Source organism: Trachemys scripta, chromosome 7, assembly GCF_013100865.1.
Source record: "Trachemys scripta elegans isolate TJP31775 chromosome 7, CAS_Tse_1.0, whole genome shotgun sequence".
NCBI lineage: Eukaryota > Metazoa > Chordata > Testudines > Emydidae > Trachemys > Trachemys scripta.
The window spans coordinates 47,764,636-47,782,058 of record NC_048304.1 but is presented as its reverse complement, the minus strand read 5'-3'; the positions used below and the strand labels follow the sequence as shown (position 1 = coordinate 47,782,058).

General features: G+C 50.9%; 1 protein-coding gene across 3 annotated transcripts in view; it reads left to right on the top strand.

Moving 5' to 3' along the window:
• The window catches only part of GLYCTK (glycerate kinase), a 32,158-nt gene that overhangs the window by 12,469 nt on the left and 2,266 nt on the right, over nt 1-17,423 (top strand). The window contains exons 4-5 of one of the 3 annotated variants that reach the window (XM_034776409.1): nt 2,053-2,228; nt 5,303-8,231. In XM_034776409.1, coding sequence (XP_034632300.1) covers nt 2,053-2,228; nt 5,303-6,205 — 1,079 coding nt within the window. In that variant the 3' untranslated portion in view covers nt 6,206-8,231. Of the gene's footprint in view, nt 1-2,052; nt 2,229-5,302; nt 8,232-17,423 lie in introns of those variants that run through there. The other 2 variants (XM_034776407.1, XM_034776410.1) reach the window with 2 other exon arrangements.

Sequence of the window (17,423 nt, the reverse complement as noted above, 5' to 3'; positions counted from 1 at the left end):
ACCTTACCAGAACTATCTGCTCGCTCAGCCCCTGCAACAAGGGCCTGAGTCTAGCTGTGTTTGCCCCGCCCTGATCCAGGGCCTGGGCTTTGAACTCTTTGCTCGCTCAGCCCCTGCAAACAAGGGCCTGAGCCTAACTGTGTTTGCCCGCCCTGATCCAGGGCCTGGGCTCTGAACTATTTGCTCGCTCAGCCCCTGCAGTCAAGGGCCTGAGCTTTAACTGTGGTTGCTCCGACTCTGCACTAAAGAGCCGGAGTTTCGGGACTAACTGACTACTTGTTCCCACAGTAGTGAGTCGGTGTGGCTCCCCTCCTGTCCGGAAGGGTCGAGCCCCGGCTAGGACCTACTACAGGCATCAATGCACAGGTTGTAATGGAGGACTAACTTAGGTACCCAAGTTGGAAAAATGAGGCCCCATCTGAGACTCAGTCACTGAGGGACTGATCCTGCCAGGGGCCAAATAGCATGGCTGAGGTGCTCTGCATTCTCACCCAGCCACCCCTCTCCCGAAATCAAAAGGAGTCACTCAGTGCCAAGTAAGAGGTGCTCTGCACTTTGTAGGATCAGCCCCTAAGCACATGCATTTGAAACCCGCAGACTCCTCCAGGAGCAATTACCCGTTTTAGTGCCTTATTCCCCTATTCCCAGATGGGGGGCACACATTGAGGGGATGTGCTCTGCTTTGGGCGCATAAGCAATGCGGCAGTGCACTTGTGGCGTTTATTTGATTGGGTGGATATCCAACTATAGACATGCCCCTGTGAGTAGGTGTCTCCAGTTGTGCAGCTCAGTGTTAAAGAAACTAATGCACTTGGAGCTGCTCTTTAGGGATTTTGGGGGGTTCTTGATTGTGCTCCTCATCTGAGCGAGATCTAGCTCGAGATCTTCAGCTGCCTAGTTCAGCTCATCTGGCTGCAGTCTATTCTGCCATGGTTCAGAGAGAATTTTGCAGGATTATCCAGACACGGATATAATTGGATTTGAATCATGTCTGGTGGGGATTCCCTTGAGTTTCCTCTTGTCCTTTGGCTACTGATATCTTCAAGAGACTCCTAGGCCATCCCAGGATTTGCTGTCAGCAGCAGCTCCCAAAGCATGCACTGCATACCTCCACACAGCCCACTCTGGCTGCTCCTGCCTCGCAGCCAGATCCCTACTGAGTGACTGAAACTCAGGCACTTTCATTTGTTTTTCTTGTTCATCATATTTTATTGATGGTGCTTTTTCTCAAACCTCAGAGCAGGCTTTGCCCTTTTATGGTAGTTTTCTGATATACTTCTATACATACTCACCCTCTATTTTATCCATCTATTTTCCCCCCTCCTTTTTCACTGCATTTCAAGGGCCCAATCATGCTGTTAGTTGTGCTCCGCCACTCCCATTGATCAGATCACTAATGCACCCATCACCATAGTATCCAGCCTCATTTTGTTTCCCCTCTCTCTCAATAAGCTTTTTGCTGTAGTGCTGTTCTGTATTTAGGTTTAGACATTGCTATATTTTTTTAAATGTCGCTCATTATGAATGAGGTCAATGAAATACTGAAGCCAGAAGTGTCTCTTTTGCCCTGCAGCTAAACACTGAGTGAGCCATGGAGTCTGCAGTCCCTCCTCTCTTAGACTAGCAGTCACTGAAGTCAGATTTGAGGCACATTCGCAGGGAAGTGTAGTGAGAACAATAGCACCTGGGCCTGTTTCTGCCCCACCTTGCACCCCACATTCTCATTTATGCCAGGCAAAGTAGGTGTAAAATGCAGGCACCGTTGTGAGTGAGCTCACTGAGCACAAGTGTAACTGACTGCCATGGAGATCCAGTCCTGCTCTGTGGAGAAACAGAAGACATCAGTCTCCAGGGCTATTAGTCTGGCATCTTTCACCAGCACTAAATTCCCTTACAACAAAATGGTGAGGGAAGAGAAGAAGGAAAACTCCAGCTGTAGGATGCCCTTGCTTAGCCCCTTATGTGTGAGAGGCCAGCATTTCAGTGCTGGGGGGTTCCTCCCACCCTGCTACACACGTGCATTCACTCACTGCGGTTTCTCCTGCATTATAGGAGGCGGATCAGCCCTACTGCCTGCTCCTACTCCTCCGATCCTCTTGGAGGAGAAAGAGAAGGTCACCAAGCTTCTGGCTTCCAGAGGCGCTACCATACAGGAGCTCAACACCATCCGGAAGGCCCTTTCCTTGTTGAAAGGTGGAGGGTTGGCCCGGGCTGCATATCCTGCACAGGTGAGTGTGGAAGACTTCGTACTTGCCCATAGCTTCTGCTCTAAGGCAGTTTTAAAGAAACACATGAGATTAAAAGTCATGGTCAAAACAGACCTCAGTAGAAATGACCTGATGTTTAGATCAGTGGTTCTCAACCAGGGGTATGCAGAGGTCTTCCAAGGGGTACATCAACTCATCTAGATATTTGCCTAGTTGTACAACAGGCTACATTAAAAGCACTAGTGAAATCAGTACAAATAAAAATTTCATACAGACAATGACTTGTTTGTACTGCTCCATATTCTATACACTGAATCTAAGCACAATATTCATATTCCAATAATATGATTAAAAATGGGAGAGTCAGTAAGTTTTCAGTAGTAGTGTGCTGTGACACTTATATTTTTATGTCTCATTGTGTAAGCAAGTAGCTTTTAAGTGAGGTGAAACTTGGGGGTACACAACAAAAGTCAGACTCCTGAAAGGGGTACAGTAGTCTGGAAAGGTTGAGAACGACTGGTTCAGATGACTTCAGCTCCCAGTGAATTCAGTGGGAATCACCATCTGTGGTAATCACACTGCTTCTATTTAGCTGCCTGAATATGCAGTTAGGAATCAGCCATAGGATTCAAAGATTTGGTCCATATTTACAAAAACTAAAAAAAATCATTACTTACCTTTTTCAATAGCACGTGAGATTATTAACACAGTTGTGTTGTGTTTTGTGTTTTTCAATCTGGTCACTGCATTTCTTTTGGCTTAGGTAATGAAAATTGGCTGGTCAGTTTCCTTTTACATTCTAGTCAGTTTCACTTTCTGGCTCTCTGGCACAATGCTGCAATGATTATTTGGGTTGAAAGCAGTACAGGCCAGCTTCCTTCTTTTTAAGAAAAACAATAACATTGTCAGTTTGTAGCAGAACAATAGTGGAAATGTTTCTATTTAATTTAGGTTTCGTTCATCTTTTCAAAACCTACATTTGGGGCCAAATTTGTCCCCTTTAAACTGTCCAATGAATGTGTGCATAGATTGAAATGAGAGCACTAGCCATGCTAATGACTGTAGCCCCCAGTTAATGTGCACATGCAGAATGCTGACTCCCCACCACAATCTGGACAGATCAGCATTGTGGTCTGAAGGAAATTCAGACTCCTTATTTGTTCAACAGCAGCCTTTCCCTCACTACTCCACCACTATTATCTGATGGGGCCACTTTTTAAAAATTTTTTAAATTAAATTAATGGAGATATCCTATCCTATCCCTCCCTCTTAGCTGGAGTAAGTGGGCTGGAGCCTCCGCTGAAGTAAATCAGCAAATGCAGTCATCCACAGAGCTGTATGGATTTACGCTAGCAGAGGATCTGGCCTCGTATTTTACTTCTGGGCTTTCTAACTGTATTTATCAATGGAGCTCCAATTCAATCTATACCAGGTTAGGAGCCGGAGAAGAGTCACCTAAAAACATGCTACTCTTTCCTATATTATAGTCCAACATTAAATGTAATTTTGATTCCATGGGTTAGAGCCCTGAGAGCTCTTATTGGGGAGGGATAGCTCAGTGGTTTGAGCATTGGCCTGCTAAACCCAGGGTTGTGAGTTCAATCCTTGAGGGGGCCACTTAGGGATCTGGGGCAAAATCAGTACTTAGTCCTTCTAGTGAAGGGAGGGGGCTGGACTTGATGACCTTTCAGGGTCCCTTCTAGTTCTATGAGATAGGTATATCTCCATCTGTTATACTATTATCTTAAAACAGAATGGGCCACATTTGCCATCATTTGCACCCATGCATCTCCATTGAGATCAGCTGGATTGCACAAGTGTAACTGAATACAGAACTTGGTCTGACCACTCTTGCATAGGGTGATCAGATCACCCAGGTCAAATATCAGGACGCGGGGGAGGGGAGGGCAGGGCATGGCACAGGGGGGGCAAAAAAAAAAAGTGGCAGAGCAAAGTAAATAAATAAATAAACCAACACCTCCCCACACACACACAAGCGCTGGAGGGAGGCCCCAGAGATGCAGGGGGAGCGCAGGGCCGGGGTGAGTGAGAGTCCAGCCTGGCCCCGAGCGCAGGCAGGACTCAGTTGGGCAGTACCTGGAGGGAGAGGAGGGGGCGGCCCGCAGGGCCAGGTGGCGGCTGTTCTCCCCACCTGGGCAGCGGGACTCGGGAGCAGCCACTGCTGCAGCAGCCACTGCTGCAGGGGGAGGAAGCAGCTGATGGCCAAGCTCGGCGGCTGCGGCTCTGGCGCCCGGGCCCAAACCCCCCGAGCCTGGGCCTGTTGCGGGGACCTAGCAGCTTGCACGCTGTGCCCAACCACTGGCCAGTCGCGTCTGGGCTGGATGCCGTGGGCAGCCCTGGGGCGGAAGCATCAGCAGCCCAGCCCCCTTCGTTCCCCTGTGGGGCCCGAGCGGGACGGGGGGGTTGGGGCCTGCTGCCCCCACTCCGGGGCCGCCCGCGGGATTGCACCAGCTGGGCAGCCAGCCCAGACGCGACTGGCCAGGGGCTGGGCACGCGCAGCGTGTGCGCTGCCGGGTCCCCGCAGCAGGCCTGGGCGCCAGAGCCGCAGCCGCCGAGCGCCATGGCCGTTTCCTCTCCCAGCGGCAGTGGGAGCTGCAGCAGTGGCTGCTCCCGAGTCCCGCTGCCCAGGGGGAGAGAACAGCCGCCACCTGGCCCCGCGGGCTGTCCCCCTACTCTCCCTCCAGTACCCCCTGACTGAGTCCTGCCTGCGCTCGAGGCCAGGCTGGACTCTCACTCACCCCGACCCTGCGCTCCCCCTGCGTCTCCGGGGCCTCCCTCCAGCACTTTGTGGAGGGAGGAGGAATGGTGAGCCTGGGGAAGAGGCGGGGATTTGGGGAGGGAGCCAATGGGGGAAGGAGGGGGCGGAGTCGGGGAGGGGGCACGAGCACTTCCGGGCTCCGGAGCATTTGCTTGTTTGTCCAATGTCCCGACCTAACATTGGTCGGGACGCGGGACAAACAAGCAAATATCGGGACAGTTCCGATAAAATCGAGGCGTCTGGTCACCCTACTCTTGCATGTCAGTGAGTCTCTGCAGCAGGCGCTGCATTTATCTGTCATCCTTTCTGCTTCTAGGTGCTAAGCCTCATCCTCTCTGATGTCATTGGCAACCCAGTGGACATTATTGCGAGTGGCCCCACTGTCTACAGTTCCCCCAGTGCTCAAGGCTGCCTTCAGATAATGACAAAATACAATCTGATGAGCACCTTGCCCAGATCTGTGAAAACAGTGCTGTCCAGCTCCGTCTCAGATCCCAGTGGTCCGAAAGACTATTCCCACGTCTACAATGTTGTCATTGGTTCAAACAGTTTAGCTTTAGAGGAGGCCAAACGCCAAGCAGAGGATTTGGGCTACTGGACCCTGATTTTGAGTGCAGGGGTGTGTGGGGAGGTCAGCAGAGTAGCCAAACTCTACAGCCAGCTGATTCAGTTTGTTTGCTTGAGCACAGCTGGACTTGGAGAAGGTCCTCTAAGAGACCAGGTGAGAGGACATCTTCTAAAGCTGGCAGCAGAGCTAGAGATCCCAGGTTTGAACCTTGTGGATTCTTTGAAGGCTTTGCAAGGATTGGAGTCTGAAAGATCGATTTGCCTGCTGGCTGGTGGAGAGACCACTGTCCCGCTTCAAGGAAATGGGAAGGGTGGGAGGAACCAGGAGTTGGCCTTACAGGTGGCATTGGAGTTACACCGAGCTAAGGCCACTGGGGCTGGCTACTTCCTTGGGAAATGTGAAGTCCTGTTCCTCAGTGGTGGGACTGATGGACAAGATGGGCCAACAGAGGCAGCTGGTGCCTTCTCTAGCCAGGAGCTGGTGGATAAGGCTGCTCAGGAAGGTCTTGATGTGGAGACGTTTCTGAGCAACAATGACTCCTACACATTCTTCAGTAAGTTCCAAAATGGACATCACCTTTTGCTGACTGGTTTAACAGGCACCAATGTCATGGACATCCAGGCTATTTTAATTAGGGCTAGAGACAGATAAGGAGAGCACCTCTGCAAACTCCTGTTTTTAATTAGAGGCATTGGTGAAAAATGAAGGTACCAATGTTCTGGAGAAATCCAGACTGCTTAAATTAGGGACAGCTGGCGAGGGCACTAATATCGTGGCTGTAAAAGCTACATTAGTAAGGCACATGGGTGGGTAACCATGACTATGTTCAATCTGTTAATTAGGATCAGAGTAAGGTAAGATAACACCAGCATTATGGGCATTGGGGCTGCATTAACACCTTCCTGCTGAAGAGCCAGTAACATACTGCATTTTGGTTGCAAGTGGGGTTGTTGGACATCTGACACCCAGCCTGAAGCTCTAGGTTGCCGTTGTGACTCTCATTACATACAAAGCTAACAAGGTATATTAGACTAGTCCATAGGGCCCTAAATCCAGTGCACTGCAAGTTCAGCGGAGATTAGCACATGGCATCAGTTTAACTTTGGTCTTGGATACAGGGCGAAAACACCCCCAGCTGTGGCATTAACACCATGTTAGGTGAAGAACGGTGTGAACCATGATTCAGATACACTAGTGCAGAAACCATCTGAACGTGAGACCTTCTCCCCCACTATGTAACCTTCTCTGCCCTGGTGTGGTGACATTTCCACCTTGTGGTTGGTATTTTGTGTGTGTGTGTTACATGCATTCAGAGTATTACCACCAAACCGGTCAGAAAGCAATACAGCCTCTAGCCTAAGTCATTGACCTTTTTACTGTATAAAGTCAGTAGTCGCTGTCGTTCTGATTAACTCCTCTAACGCCATAGAACATCTAAATTCAACTCTCCTGACCCCTATTGCTGCACTGATCAAAGGGCAAAGCAGCTGGGGCTGTTGCTCTGTCAAACAGCAGATCCCTCCAGCCTTTGGGACAATGCGGAACACCAGCTACTTCAGCTTTGTCATAAATTAAAATCAGATTCTGCCTTGCCATGCTCAGCTCAGTTCCCAACGTGACACCTGAGGCCAGGTTTTCTAAGGGGCACAGCAGTCAACATCTTCATCTCTTATGAAGATCTGGCCGCTTACTGCGGTGCCTAAATGGGAGCTGAGCTCACTTGAAATTCCAGCCCTGATTTAAAACATTTGATTCAAAGGGTTTGCAGATGGATGTAGCTGTGCCGTGTGGCTGATCTAACTTTGCAACATAAGTATACCATCCTATTAATGCCATAAACAGTGAAATCATTGCACAGTCATGCTTAGCAAGATTCAAAGAGGGACTAGACATTTATAATAACAAGAATATCCAAGAATAGCTAATGCTAATAATATTTTTGGAGGGCATATAAAACTTCATGCTTTTTGGTTTTAAGTCAATCCCTATGCAATAGAGATTAGGATTGGATCTACATGTCTACTGAGGGATTTCTTGCGCCTTCCTCTGAGGCATCTGGGCACTGGTAACTATCGGAGACAAGATCCTGGACTATATGGATCTTGAGTCTGATTCAGTCTGGCAGATCTTATGTTCTGATGTGTGATCTTGTGATTCAGGCATAGATTTGGGAACCAGACAAGCTAGATCCTATCCCAGCTCTGCTAACACTCCCATATATAACCTTGGGCAAGTCACTAACATTCTGAGGCTCAATTTCTTCTATAACATGGGGGTGACCATCTTTACCTACCTCCCAGGGGTTTTGTGAGGCTAAATTTGCTAGTGGTTGCAAAGTGCTTTGAAACCCACTGCTGGAAGGTGCTAGAGACCTACGACATATGATAAACTGGAGGCATGAATACAATGTCAGGGTGCAGACTGTGGAGGAAAGTTTGTTCTGGAGTGTGTGTGTTTGAAGGTTTCTCCGTGGAGTGGAGAATGCCATTTGAATTTCCCTGTGTGTGTGGCGCCTACCATAGTGGGACCCTCATCTGATTGGGTCCCTGTGCATGACTGCAGTGAAAATAGCATGAATAAATGCAAAGGGAAAATGAATGTGTTCAAAGAGCTTGTTTATGGGGTGAGGACAATTGGTTGGACAGCCATGTTAGTTACTTAGCACCTAATCCTGCTCTTTGTTAAACCAGTATCAGGGGGTAGCCGTGTTAGTCTGTATCTACAAAAACAACAAAGAGTCTGGTGGCACCTTAAAGACTAACAGATTTATTTGGGCATAAGCTTTCGTGAGTAAAAACCTCACTTCGGGGCATCCGAAGAAGTGAGGTTTTTACTCACGAAAGCTTATGCCCAAATAAATCTGTTAGTCTTTAAGGTGCCACCAGACTCTTTGTTGTTTTTGTTAAACCAGTGTAAATCTGGAGTCACTCTGGGGTCGTGTTGGGTTAACTACAATGAGTGCAAAATTTAGCCCTTAACCATTTTGTTGCTGGCACTCTACTGCACCTGCTCTGCTGTTCTTGTCCATTATCATTTAATAGACAGCAGTGGAAGGTAGGCTGTGCCTGGTAGGTCTAACATCCAGATGGAGCACACCTACTCTGCTGCATCTGAAATGTTCAGCACTGTAGCCAGTGTATATGAGTTACGGGCTCCATTTGGCAGCACAGCAGGTGCTTTCTGCCTGGAGGTACCTGGTACATTCTGCAGTTGACCAGGTGCCTTCTACCTGAAGGGCCTTGGAATGCTCAGCAGCCTACGTATGTTCTACGCGGATGTAGCTAGTACATTTAGCAGCATAACAGATGTATTATAGAGGAGATCTCTGAAACGTATGGCATCACGCGAGTGGTCAAAGGCACAGAAAAATGTTTGAGGATTTGTGCAAAATAAAAAGCGGGGAGGCAAACCTCGGAGCAGGAAGGAAAAACAGTCTAGGCTGGATCCTCATCTGGTGTAGATTGACACTGCTCCTCTGACATCAATGGAATGATTCTCATTTACACCAGCTGAGAATCTAACCCCGTATTCCCGCCCTTGCACTCAGAGCCCTGGAAAAGATGCCTTTTTTAACTGCCAAGCATTGCTTGAGCCCTTGCAGATGCTGATCTGAGATCATTCGCAGTCGAGTTCTGAAAACTTTGGCTGGCATTCACTCCTCAAGGGAACTCCCTGAGCTGCTGTTAACACACCATACCACTCACATCAGCCCTGCTTTTTTAAACAGGAGCGTTTCACTAATGATTAAAATGAGCTCATCTTGTGGAGGGGGAAGGCTGATAAAAGGTCTGATGAAAGCATGCAGCTGTTTGAAGCACATTTCACATCTTCATTCACTTGGCTTCCTTTCCCTTACACGTTGTTCAACTCATCCCTTCTGTTTTAATGAGGAAAAAGCAGGACGGGGGGCATTGGTCAAGGACGGTGAGGTTATATTAGCATTTTTACTCTTCAAGCTGTGTAGTCTAAGCTTCATCTCTGAGCTAACCACAGTGAGTGGCTTGCACGTCTTCACCATGCTGCCCTGTAATGCACACACCTGGGTTCCAAACCGGGCTGCGATAGAACTGGAAAGAGATGTGATTTCTTCCTCCTAACTGTGTTTAGCATAGAACTGCAGCTATCTGTGTTATAACTCAGATTATAAAAACTAGGAGCAGAAGATGGAAAAATCTCCCTCTGGCTCTAAAGCCATTCACCAGCAGCAGAAGACTCCAGCGGTAGTTTGCTCTCCAGGCCAGATCCTGCTCTTACTCACATCAACATGAATGTGGAGTCATTGGGCTAGATTCTCATCTTCATTAAGTCTGGGGCCACACCCACCTTAAGGCCAGAACAGTGTAAAGGGGTCTTAGTGGATATGATAATCTGGCTTGCTCTATTTAATTCAGTGGAGCTACTCTGCATTTACACAAGTGTGACTAAGAGCAGAATCTCTTTCTAACTGCAACTTGTGTAGCTATCGGGCCATCCCTGCAGTCCTGGGAGATAAATATTCCCTGTGCTGAAAAGCAGCATGGGAAAGGAGACTCAGGCTCCTGAGTTCTAATCCTGGCTCTACCAGTAACAAGATCAGAGGTAAGTTATTTAACCTCTTGCTGCCTCAGCTTCTGATTTGTAACAGGGGAATAGTACTGACCTACCTCACAGGTTTGTTTCTGAAGATTGATTAGTTAATGTTTTCATCATGCCTTGAGCCACAAAGTGGGATGTAACTGCTAAGTACTGTTATTACCTTCACCAAGTTCAAGAGAGGTTGGAGGTATCTCAGAGGTGTGATGGATTGACCTTCAGAGCCTTGAAGGCATCATTGCTGTCTTGGCAGTATAATGAATTTGTCTCCATGAACTCTGAGGGGAGGGTTTTTTATAGCTGGGTTTTGCCTACGTAATCCTGGAGTGATATTAGAGCCACTTCAATCTAGTCAGACAACTGTAAAGGCTGGAATCTGTGTTTATAATTATTTATGATGATTTTATTATTATAGTAACACCCAGGTTTCGATGATCTCCCCCCCACACACACACACACACATAAAAAGATATGGTCCCTGCCCCAAGGAACTTACAGTGTAAGACAAGTGACAGAGAATGGGGGAGAAATTTACAGTAAAATATATCTGTATCTATCGATATACACATACACACACATTATAATATAAACATTCTATGCACAGAAAAGGTAATGGATACTAGCCATCTGCAATAGATCGAACTGCCCCTCACCCTGGGATCTGGAAGAAGTGGGTCTTGAGGGGAGAGATGCAGGTGGAGGCGTGAGGCTAGTGCCTTTATGGAACTCCAGGGAAACGTGTATACAGCATATGTATGCAGAGCAGGCTCTATGCAGCCAGGAACACTCCTAACCATAAAGAAAGTCCAGAAGTGCAAGTGAGATGGGAAACAAAGCAGGGGTAGGAATAGGTACAACTGCTGGGAAGATTTCAGTGGCTGTACAGTCCCCTCCTGCCTGTAAGGAGGCCAAGGGGGAGAGGATTGGCAGACACAGCAGCTGGCCACATGCTTTCCGAGGGCCCAGCTCACTTCTGTAAATGGAACACTTGTGGCCAAACAGTGATAATGTTCAGGATAAGTAACCACATTATTAACAGGGGAAGCTTTTGGCAGTAAATTAAAAATCTTGGCTCCTGGCCTTGGCACTGCTCATGCCTCTTAGGAGACATTAATATCCCAGCTCCCCAGCGTTCCCATTCTCACTTCATTAAGGAGCCGATAATGATACATGTTGATGGGTTTTATTCTGCGTGGAAGCTGATTAATGGCTAATATTTCACAAGGTGTTAATGGGGTCCTTCCTTTATGAAGTGAGCAGAAGGGGTCCGCCTTTAATCTCTTCCACAAGCTGTGTAATTTTACCCATTTTCACTACTGTGACAGATTTTACACAGACCTTTAAAGAGCCACGGAAGCCTTTTGAGAAACTTTGGAAAACAGTGTTTAGAGGTAATCCTGCACAGGCATCATAGTCTGGATCTCTTTCCCTTTGTTCTGGAGCCCTAGAAACATTTGATTAGCTGGAACTCTGTTTTTTAAAGCCCTGTCTACAATGCAGGTACAACTGTCTTTATGTAACAAGTAGAGTGTGTCTTCATTACTGAGTTAACCCAGGTGTTACCCATCACCCCGCTCTTCTGTCCACACATAAAACCCTCTCCCCTGGGGGTAGTGGTGCTTTCAACCCAGGCTAATTGGCCTGGCTGGGGATGTGTGTTAGAGCCCAGGTTCTGCTTTTACTCCAGCTGGCAATCTGCCTCTTTCCAGTGAGAGTGCAGGTTAGATCAGTCCTCCAGTGCCTTCCCACAATTCCCCCCCATATGCCCAGAAGGGCAGTGGAGTTCTCCCACCATTCACTGGGAAAGAATTCTACACCGACTTGGTTTATTGCAGTACAAAGGACCATGGGAGGTGCCCCCAGAAGACCTAGTGGTGCACATGGAGGAGCAGAGCCCCAGGGTTGGGGTAATGGGTAGGGCTTTGGAGTGTGGTTGCTTGCACTCAGGTGTCAATCATCCAAACTAGCGCCCCTTAACAGACCATCCCAGGCCCAGAGAGCTTCCAATTTAAATAGATGAGGTGGAAGGGAAAAAATGGCGTGCAGGGTGAAGTGACTTGCCCAAACTCACAGAGTAGGTCCATGGCAGAGCTGGGGGTGCCCAGTTCTGCTGGCCCATGCTAGGACTGTCTTGTCTGAGCTACTCCAGCTGTGTCCACACCGTGTTTCACAACCTTCCCACGTGTGCCGACACCTACCAGGCTGGCCAAGGCCCTGATCTACTGCCATTGAAATCAGTGGGAGCAGGATCCAGTGTTTGTCAGTGTACTGCAGTCACCCCCCCTTCTCCGACCCCTTGGTGGTGGTATCCTTTGGGTGTGGCCACTAGTCTGTTCATTTCTCAGGTGCATTCCCCAGTGGGTGGTTTGGCTCGCAACATTTACCTAAGTCAGGGACTCTGCGGGGCTGGCAGAAGCCAGGTATGGGGATACCATTAGAAGCAGGGCTGGGGTTGAACAGGCCTTGCTTTTTCCGGATGGGGATGACTGCACTGCAATCAGGGGTGTGACTGCAGCACACATAGTTAGGGTTACCATACGTCCTCTTTTTCCCGGACATGTCCGGCTTTTCAGCAATCAAACCCCCGTCCGGGGGGAATTGCTGAAAAGCCACACATGTCCGGGAAAATGGCCGGCACTTCCTCTCCCCCTGTGGCTCTGCTCCACTCCTCCTCTCTCAGATTTACAGAGCCAAGCTGCCCGAGCAAGCGCTACTGGCTTCAGGCAGCACCCCCGCCTCCGGACCCCGAGCCCCCAGCCAGGCACTTCTCCTACCCGGCTCCAGCTGAGCTGCTCCCACGGTGCAAGGTCCTGAGGCAGGGGGGGAGGCTGCCTGAAGCCGGTAACGCTGGCTCCTGCAGCTCTGCTCTGTAAGTCTGAGGGGGCGGAGCCGAGCAGCTCAGTTGGAGCCGGGGAAGGGACGTGTCTAGCCAGCTCTGGGTCCTGAGGTAGGGGAGGGCTGCCTGAAGCCAGCAGCTCGGCTCTTACAGTCTGAGCTGGGAGGAGCAGCTCAGGTGGAGCCCAGGTAGGAGAAGTGCCTGAAGCCGGTAGCACTAGGGCAGCCTGGCTCTTAAACAGAGCCGAAGAGTCAGGGAGCAGCAGCAGTCACCAGAGCCTGCTCTAAGGTAAGCCAGGGATGCCAGCAAAGCTGGGAGTACCATGCGCCGCTGATTGCACAGGTGGGGGGCAGCGCTGGGGGAGCTGCTCCGGGGAGTCGCCAAAAAGCACTGACTGTGGTGGGGGAGGAGGGGAGGGCAGTGTGAAAAAGGCAGGAGTGTGCAGAGGGATCAGAGCTCTGGCTGCGATGGGCATCGGGCTGCCTTGCCTGCAAGTGGATCAGAGCTCCTGGGGCTGGGGTGTGCTGTATGGCACTCAGCTCCCCATTTGTGATGAGACACAGCAGTGTGGTGGATCACTGCGAAATACCTGCCCAATCAGAGCTGCGGGGGCAGGGCTTGCAGGGGCTGGCTCCGACAGCTCCCATTGGAGCTTTTCCCAGCTTGTGGCGGGCCCAGCACGTGGAGACCCTGGCTGCCCCTGATCCTAGGAGCAAACACAATGCCAAAACGAAAATACAAAGTTCACTACATATAAAGAATTACGTTTTAGAATTAAAGAATTAAATAGCTCAAAATGTCCGGGATTTTACCGGGCAGGGAGGAGAACTGGGTGCTCCAAGGCATCTGGGGAGCTGGGAAACAGAACAGTGTGAGCTGCGTGTCCTGACCGCTCCCAAAAACTGAGCGCCGGGGCAGATCCTCCACTGAGCAGCTTCATTAAAGTCATGGGAGTCTATACTAGTGGAGTGCCTGACTTTAGAATTGGTGCAGCTGTTTCGTGTGGCTGGGAGGGAGGAGGGGGAATGTGGGGTGCTCAGGGGAGGGGGCGGAGACTTTGGGGAAGGGGTTGGAATGGGGACAGGGAAGGGGCGGAGTTGGGCGGGGCCGGGGGTGGGGAAAGGGGTGGGACCGGGGGAGGGGAAGGGGCGGAGTTGGGGCGGGGCCGGGGCCCCATGGAGTGTCCTCTTTTTTCAATGTTCAAATATGGTAACCCTAACATAGATGTACCTGAGCTCCCTAGATCAACGGCAGTTCAAGTAACAGGGAAGCTGCTGCAGCATGGGTTGTACAAGCCCACCGGAGCCCCTGGGGATGTTCTCAAGCGGCCAGCCTGTACTGACACCCCCGGCGCTGGGGCGTCGCTGCTAGTGTTACTGTCAGCTACGTTTGCACATGCTGCAGTCACCCGTCTCCCCCACCCCCCACCCCATCGCAGTGTGGACATACCCTAGGATGCCCAACCTAGTATGGTGGCAGCAGCTCCTGGCTGAGCACAGGCAGTTACTGATACTCCAGGTATCTCCTACAGGGGCTGCTCCAGGCTCCCGAGCGCTGGGGGCAGTGACCCAGTGCACCAGCAGCTCATTTTGGCGATGGTGGCCCTTTAGGGGCGAGGTCCGCAGGAGCAGGTGATGTTCTCTGGTGGCCAGCCCCAGCGTATTGCACGGCTTCAATCCCTATATGAAATTAGCAGTATAATCACATAGGAATAAAAAGCCATAGAAGACAGTGGGACACAGAACACGTCTCCTCTGCTGACAGCAGACAGGCCTCTGAATGGCATGCCATCAGGTGTGTCCTCCTACTGCAATCCTCCTTCCCTCTCTCTTCCTTGGGGAGGTTGCTGCTCTAATACCTTCTCACAGCACATCTGGCAGCAGAAGTGACCATGGGGCAGCCTAAGATGGGAGCCACCCCCTTGAACACGATGTGCAAAGGAGTCTTGATGGTCTTCGTCGGGTCTGTGCGGGTGGAGGATGCTGGGGAAAGAGAAAAACATTTCAAGAAAGGAACAGAGAGAGAGAGAGAGACTCAAGCAGAAGGGACCTAAAGTGGACTGGTTCCGGGGGCAGGGGGTGGTCTCCGAGGCAGAGTGCTTGTCCATATGCCCCTGAGCTCAGATCTCCGCTCCAGATTGTTTGGTAGTGATGAGTGTCATGCCCTTGTGGCATCAGCTTCTGGCTCCTGCCCAGAATTTTGGAACAACTAGAGAATTGTCCATAGTGTATCCATCCCAGCTTTTACATTCACTCCACTGCACGCTGGACAGGGCTTAGCCTGGGGCACAGGGGATGGTGAGGCTGGAAGGGTCGGAGGTTGTTGGATACCAATCTAAACGTGCCCGGTTCTCTTTGGTGTAGGACTGGGATTGGCAATGCTGGCAGAGCTGTCTGCTCGGTCCAGTTTCTAGCACTGGTTGGTGGTGAGTCATTCACAGACACTGCTCCAGTAAGCCTGTCTGGTGGGATTGCAGCCTTCGTTCCAACCAGGGCCGGCTCTGGCTTTCTGGCCACCCCAAGCAAAAAAAAAAAAAAAAACCGCGGCGGCCAGAACAGCAAAGCAAAAAAAAAAAAAACCCTGCGGCACGGCCGGAGCGCAGTTACAGGGGGAGTCCCTGCCCTGCAGATGAGCCCTGCCTAACGAGGGGGAGGGAGCGGGGAGAGAGAGAGAAGGGGGGTGGCCAGGGCTTCAGCGGGGAGCTGCCACGCGGCCCCTCCCGCCATGCCCCCTGCTGGGAGGGCCCCACACCGCTCCGGTCGGCTGGGAGGGAAGGACGCGGGCTGCCCTGCCGGGCTTGCTGCAGGGCGCTCCCGTCCTCCACAGCGCCGCCCCCTACAGGGCGGCCGGAGTGGAACAACAACAACAACAAAAAGTGGCCATGCCACCTCCTACAAGCTGCTGCCCCAAGCCCCAGCTTGCTCGTCTGGTGCCTGGAGCTGGCCCTGGTTCCAACCCTGGCAGAATCTATGTGCACAGAAATGGGATTTGCGTGTTGGGGGGAGTTAGCTGAAATGTCTGGTCCCCAGGGGTTTGGTTCAGGGCAAAGGTGTGAGATTCAGGTCTCATTCCATCCTAGCCAGTTCACCCAGCCCTGCCTGATCTGCAGCATGCCCAGAGCAACCTTGCACTCTCTCCTCCCTGCCCCTCTCCTCCATCCTGCTCTCCTCTGCCCCTCATTCCTGTTGCTTTCCTTCTCTCCTGTTTTAGCCTACCTTGAGTACACTGGCCCCAATCCTGCCATGTGCTGGGCATCCTCCCATCCCAGGGACTGTCAGCAGCATAAACCCCCTAGATCCTCAGAGGATCAGATCCTCTGCTTGGAATCCCAGGCGAAATCCTGGCCTCCCCAACGCAATGGGAGTTTTGCCATAGATGTCACTCGGCCCACGAATTCACCCTCATGCCTGAGAGCTGTGACGCTCTGGGCCGCTGTGTCTGACGCAGGGTGACAGAATACACACACAGTCAGGGCCTGATTTCAGTTGAATCTCTGCAGTTGTGCTCCTGATTGTGGGCTCAGTTACTACAGATTGGGTGTTTTTCTGAACTAGCCACTATAAACACATGCGTCTATTTGGGCGCACACCAGGCCCCGCATTGGGGTGCAAGCACAGTACCTGTGCATTCAAAGCGGACTCATACGCATGCATGCAGTTTTCACCAGCAATTGCGTTAAAAAAAACTAGGGTATTTTTTGTCCCAGTAAGGGGCAAATCCTGATCTGCATGTGGCTGCATGGGGGAGAATAGTGCATAGGGAGCCTCTTCCACCCCACACGTACCACAGGGTAGGATCTCAGCCTAGTGCTTAGTAATGGGTTGCAATGGGACATGGGCCTAAGCTTCTAGGCTGGCTTGTTCCATGGCCATGAGGGGGGTGGGGCCATTCTGCTAGGGGGTGTGGCCAGATGCCCAGTCAACTAGGGTAGGTGTTGCAGCCCTGGCTAAACAGGGGTGTATCCTTCCCCTTTGTAAAGTCTGCTCTGCTCTGCACTGCTTCCTCCTGCTCTGCACAGGCTAATCTGTGTTGGCATGAGGGCTCAGGTACCAGTAGGGTTACAATTCGTCCGGATTCCCCCGGACATGTCCGGCTTTTTAAGCTAAAAATAGGGTCCGGGGGGAATTTGTAAATGTCCGGACTTCCCCCCCCCCATGCAGAGCACACGCGGCTAACTGCAGCCGGCTGGATGGTGCCACTTACATGGGGCTCCGACAGCCAGAGAGAGCATGTCCTCCGCCCTGCAGCAGAGATCACTCCCTCCCTCCCTCCTTGCATTCGCAGATCGGCTCCTGCAGTCTGGAGCTCCTCCCCCACTGCTGCCCAGAGTGCCGGAGGAGCGGCTCATGCAGTTCCTGAGCAAGTTCACCGAGACATTAGGCGAAGAAAGGCCAACAAAAAGGGGGGCAGGGGGTCGGAGAAGGAGCAGGGAGATTTTGGAGGGGGCAGTCAAGAGACGGG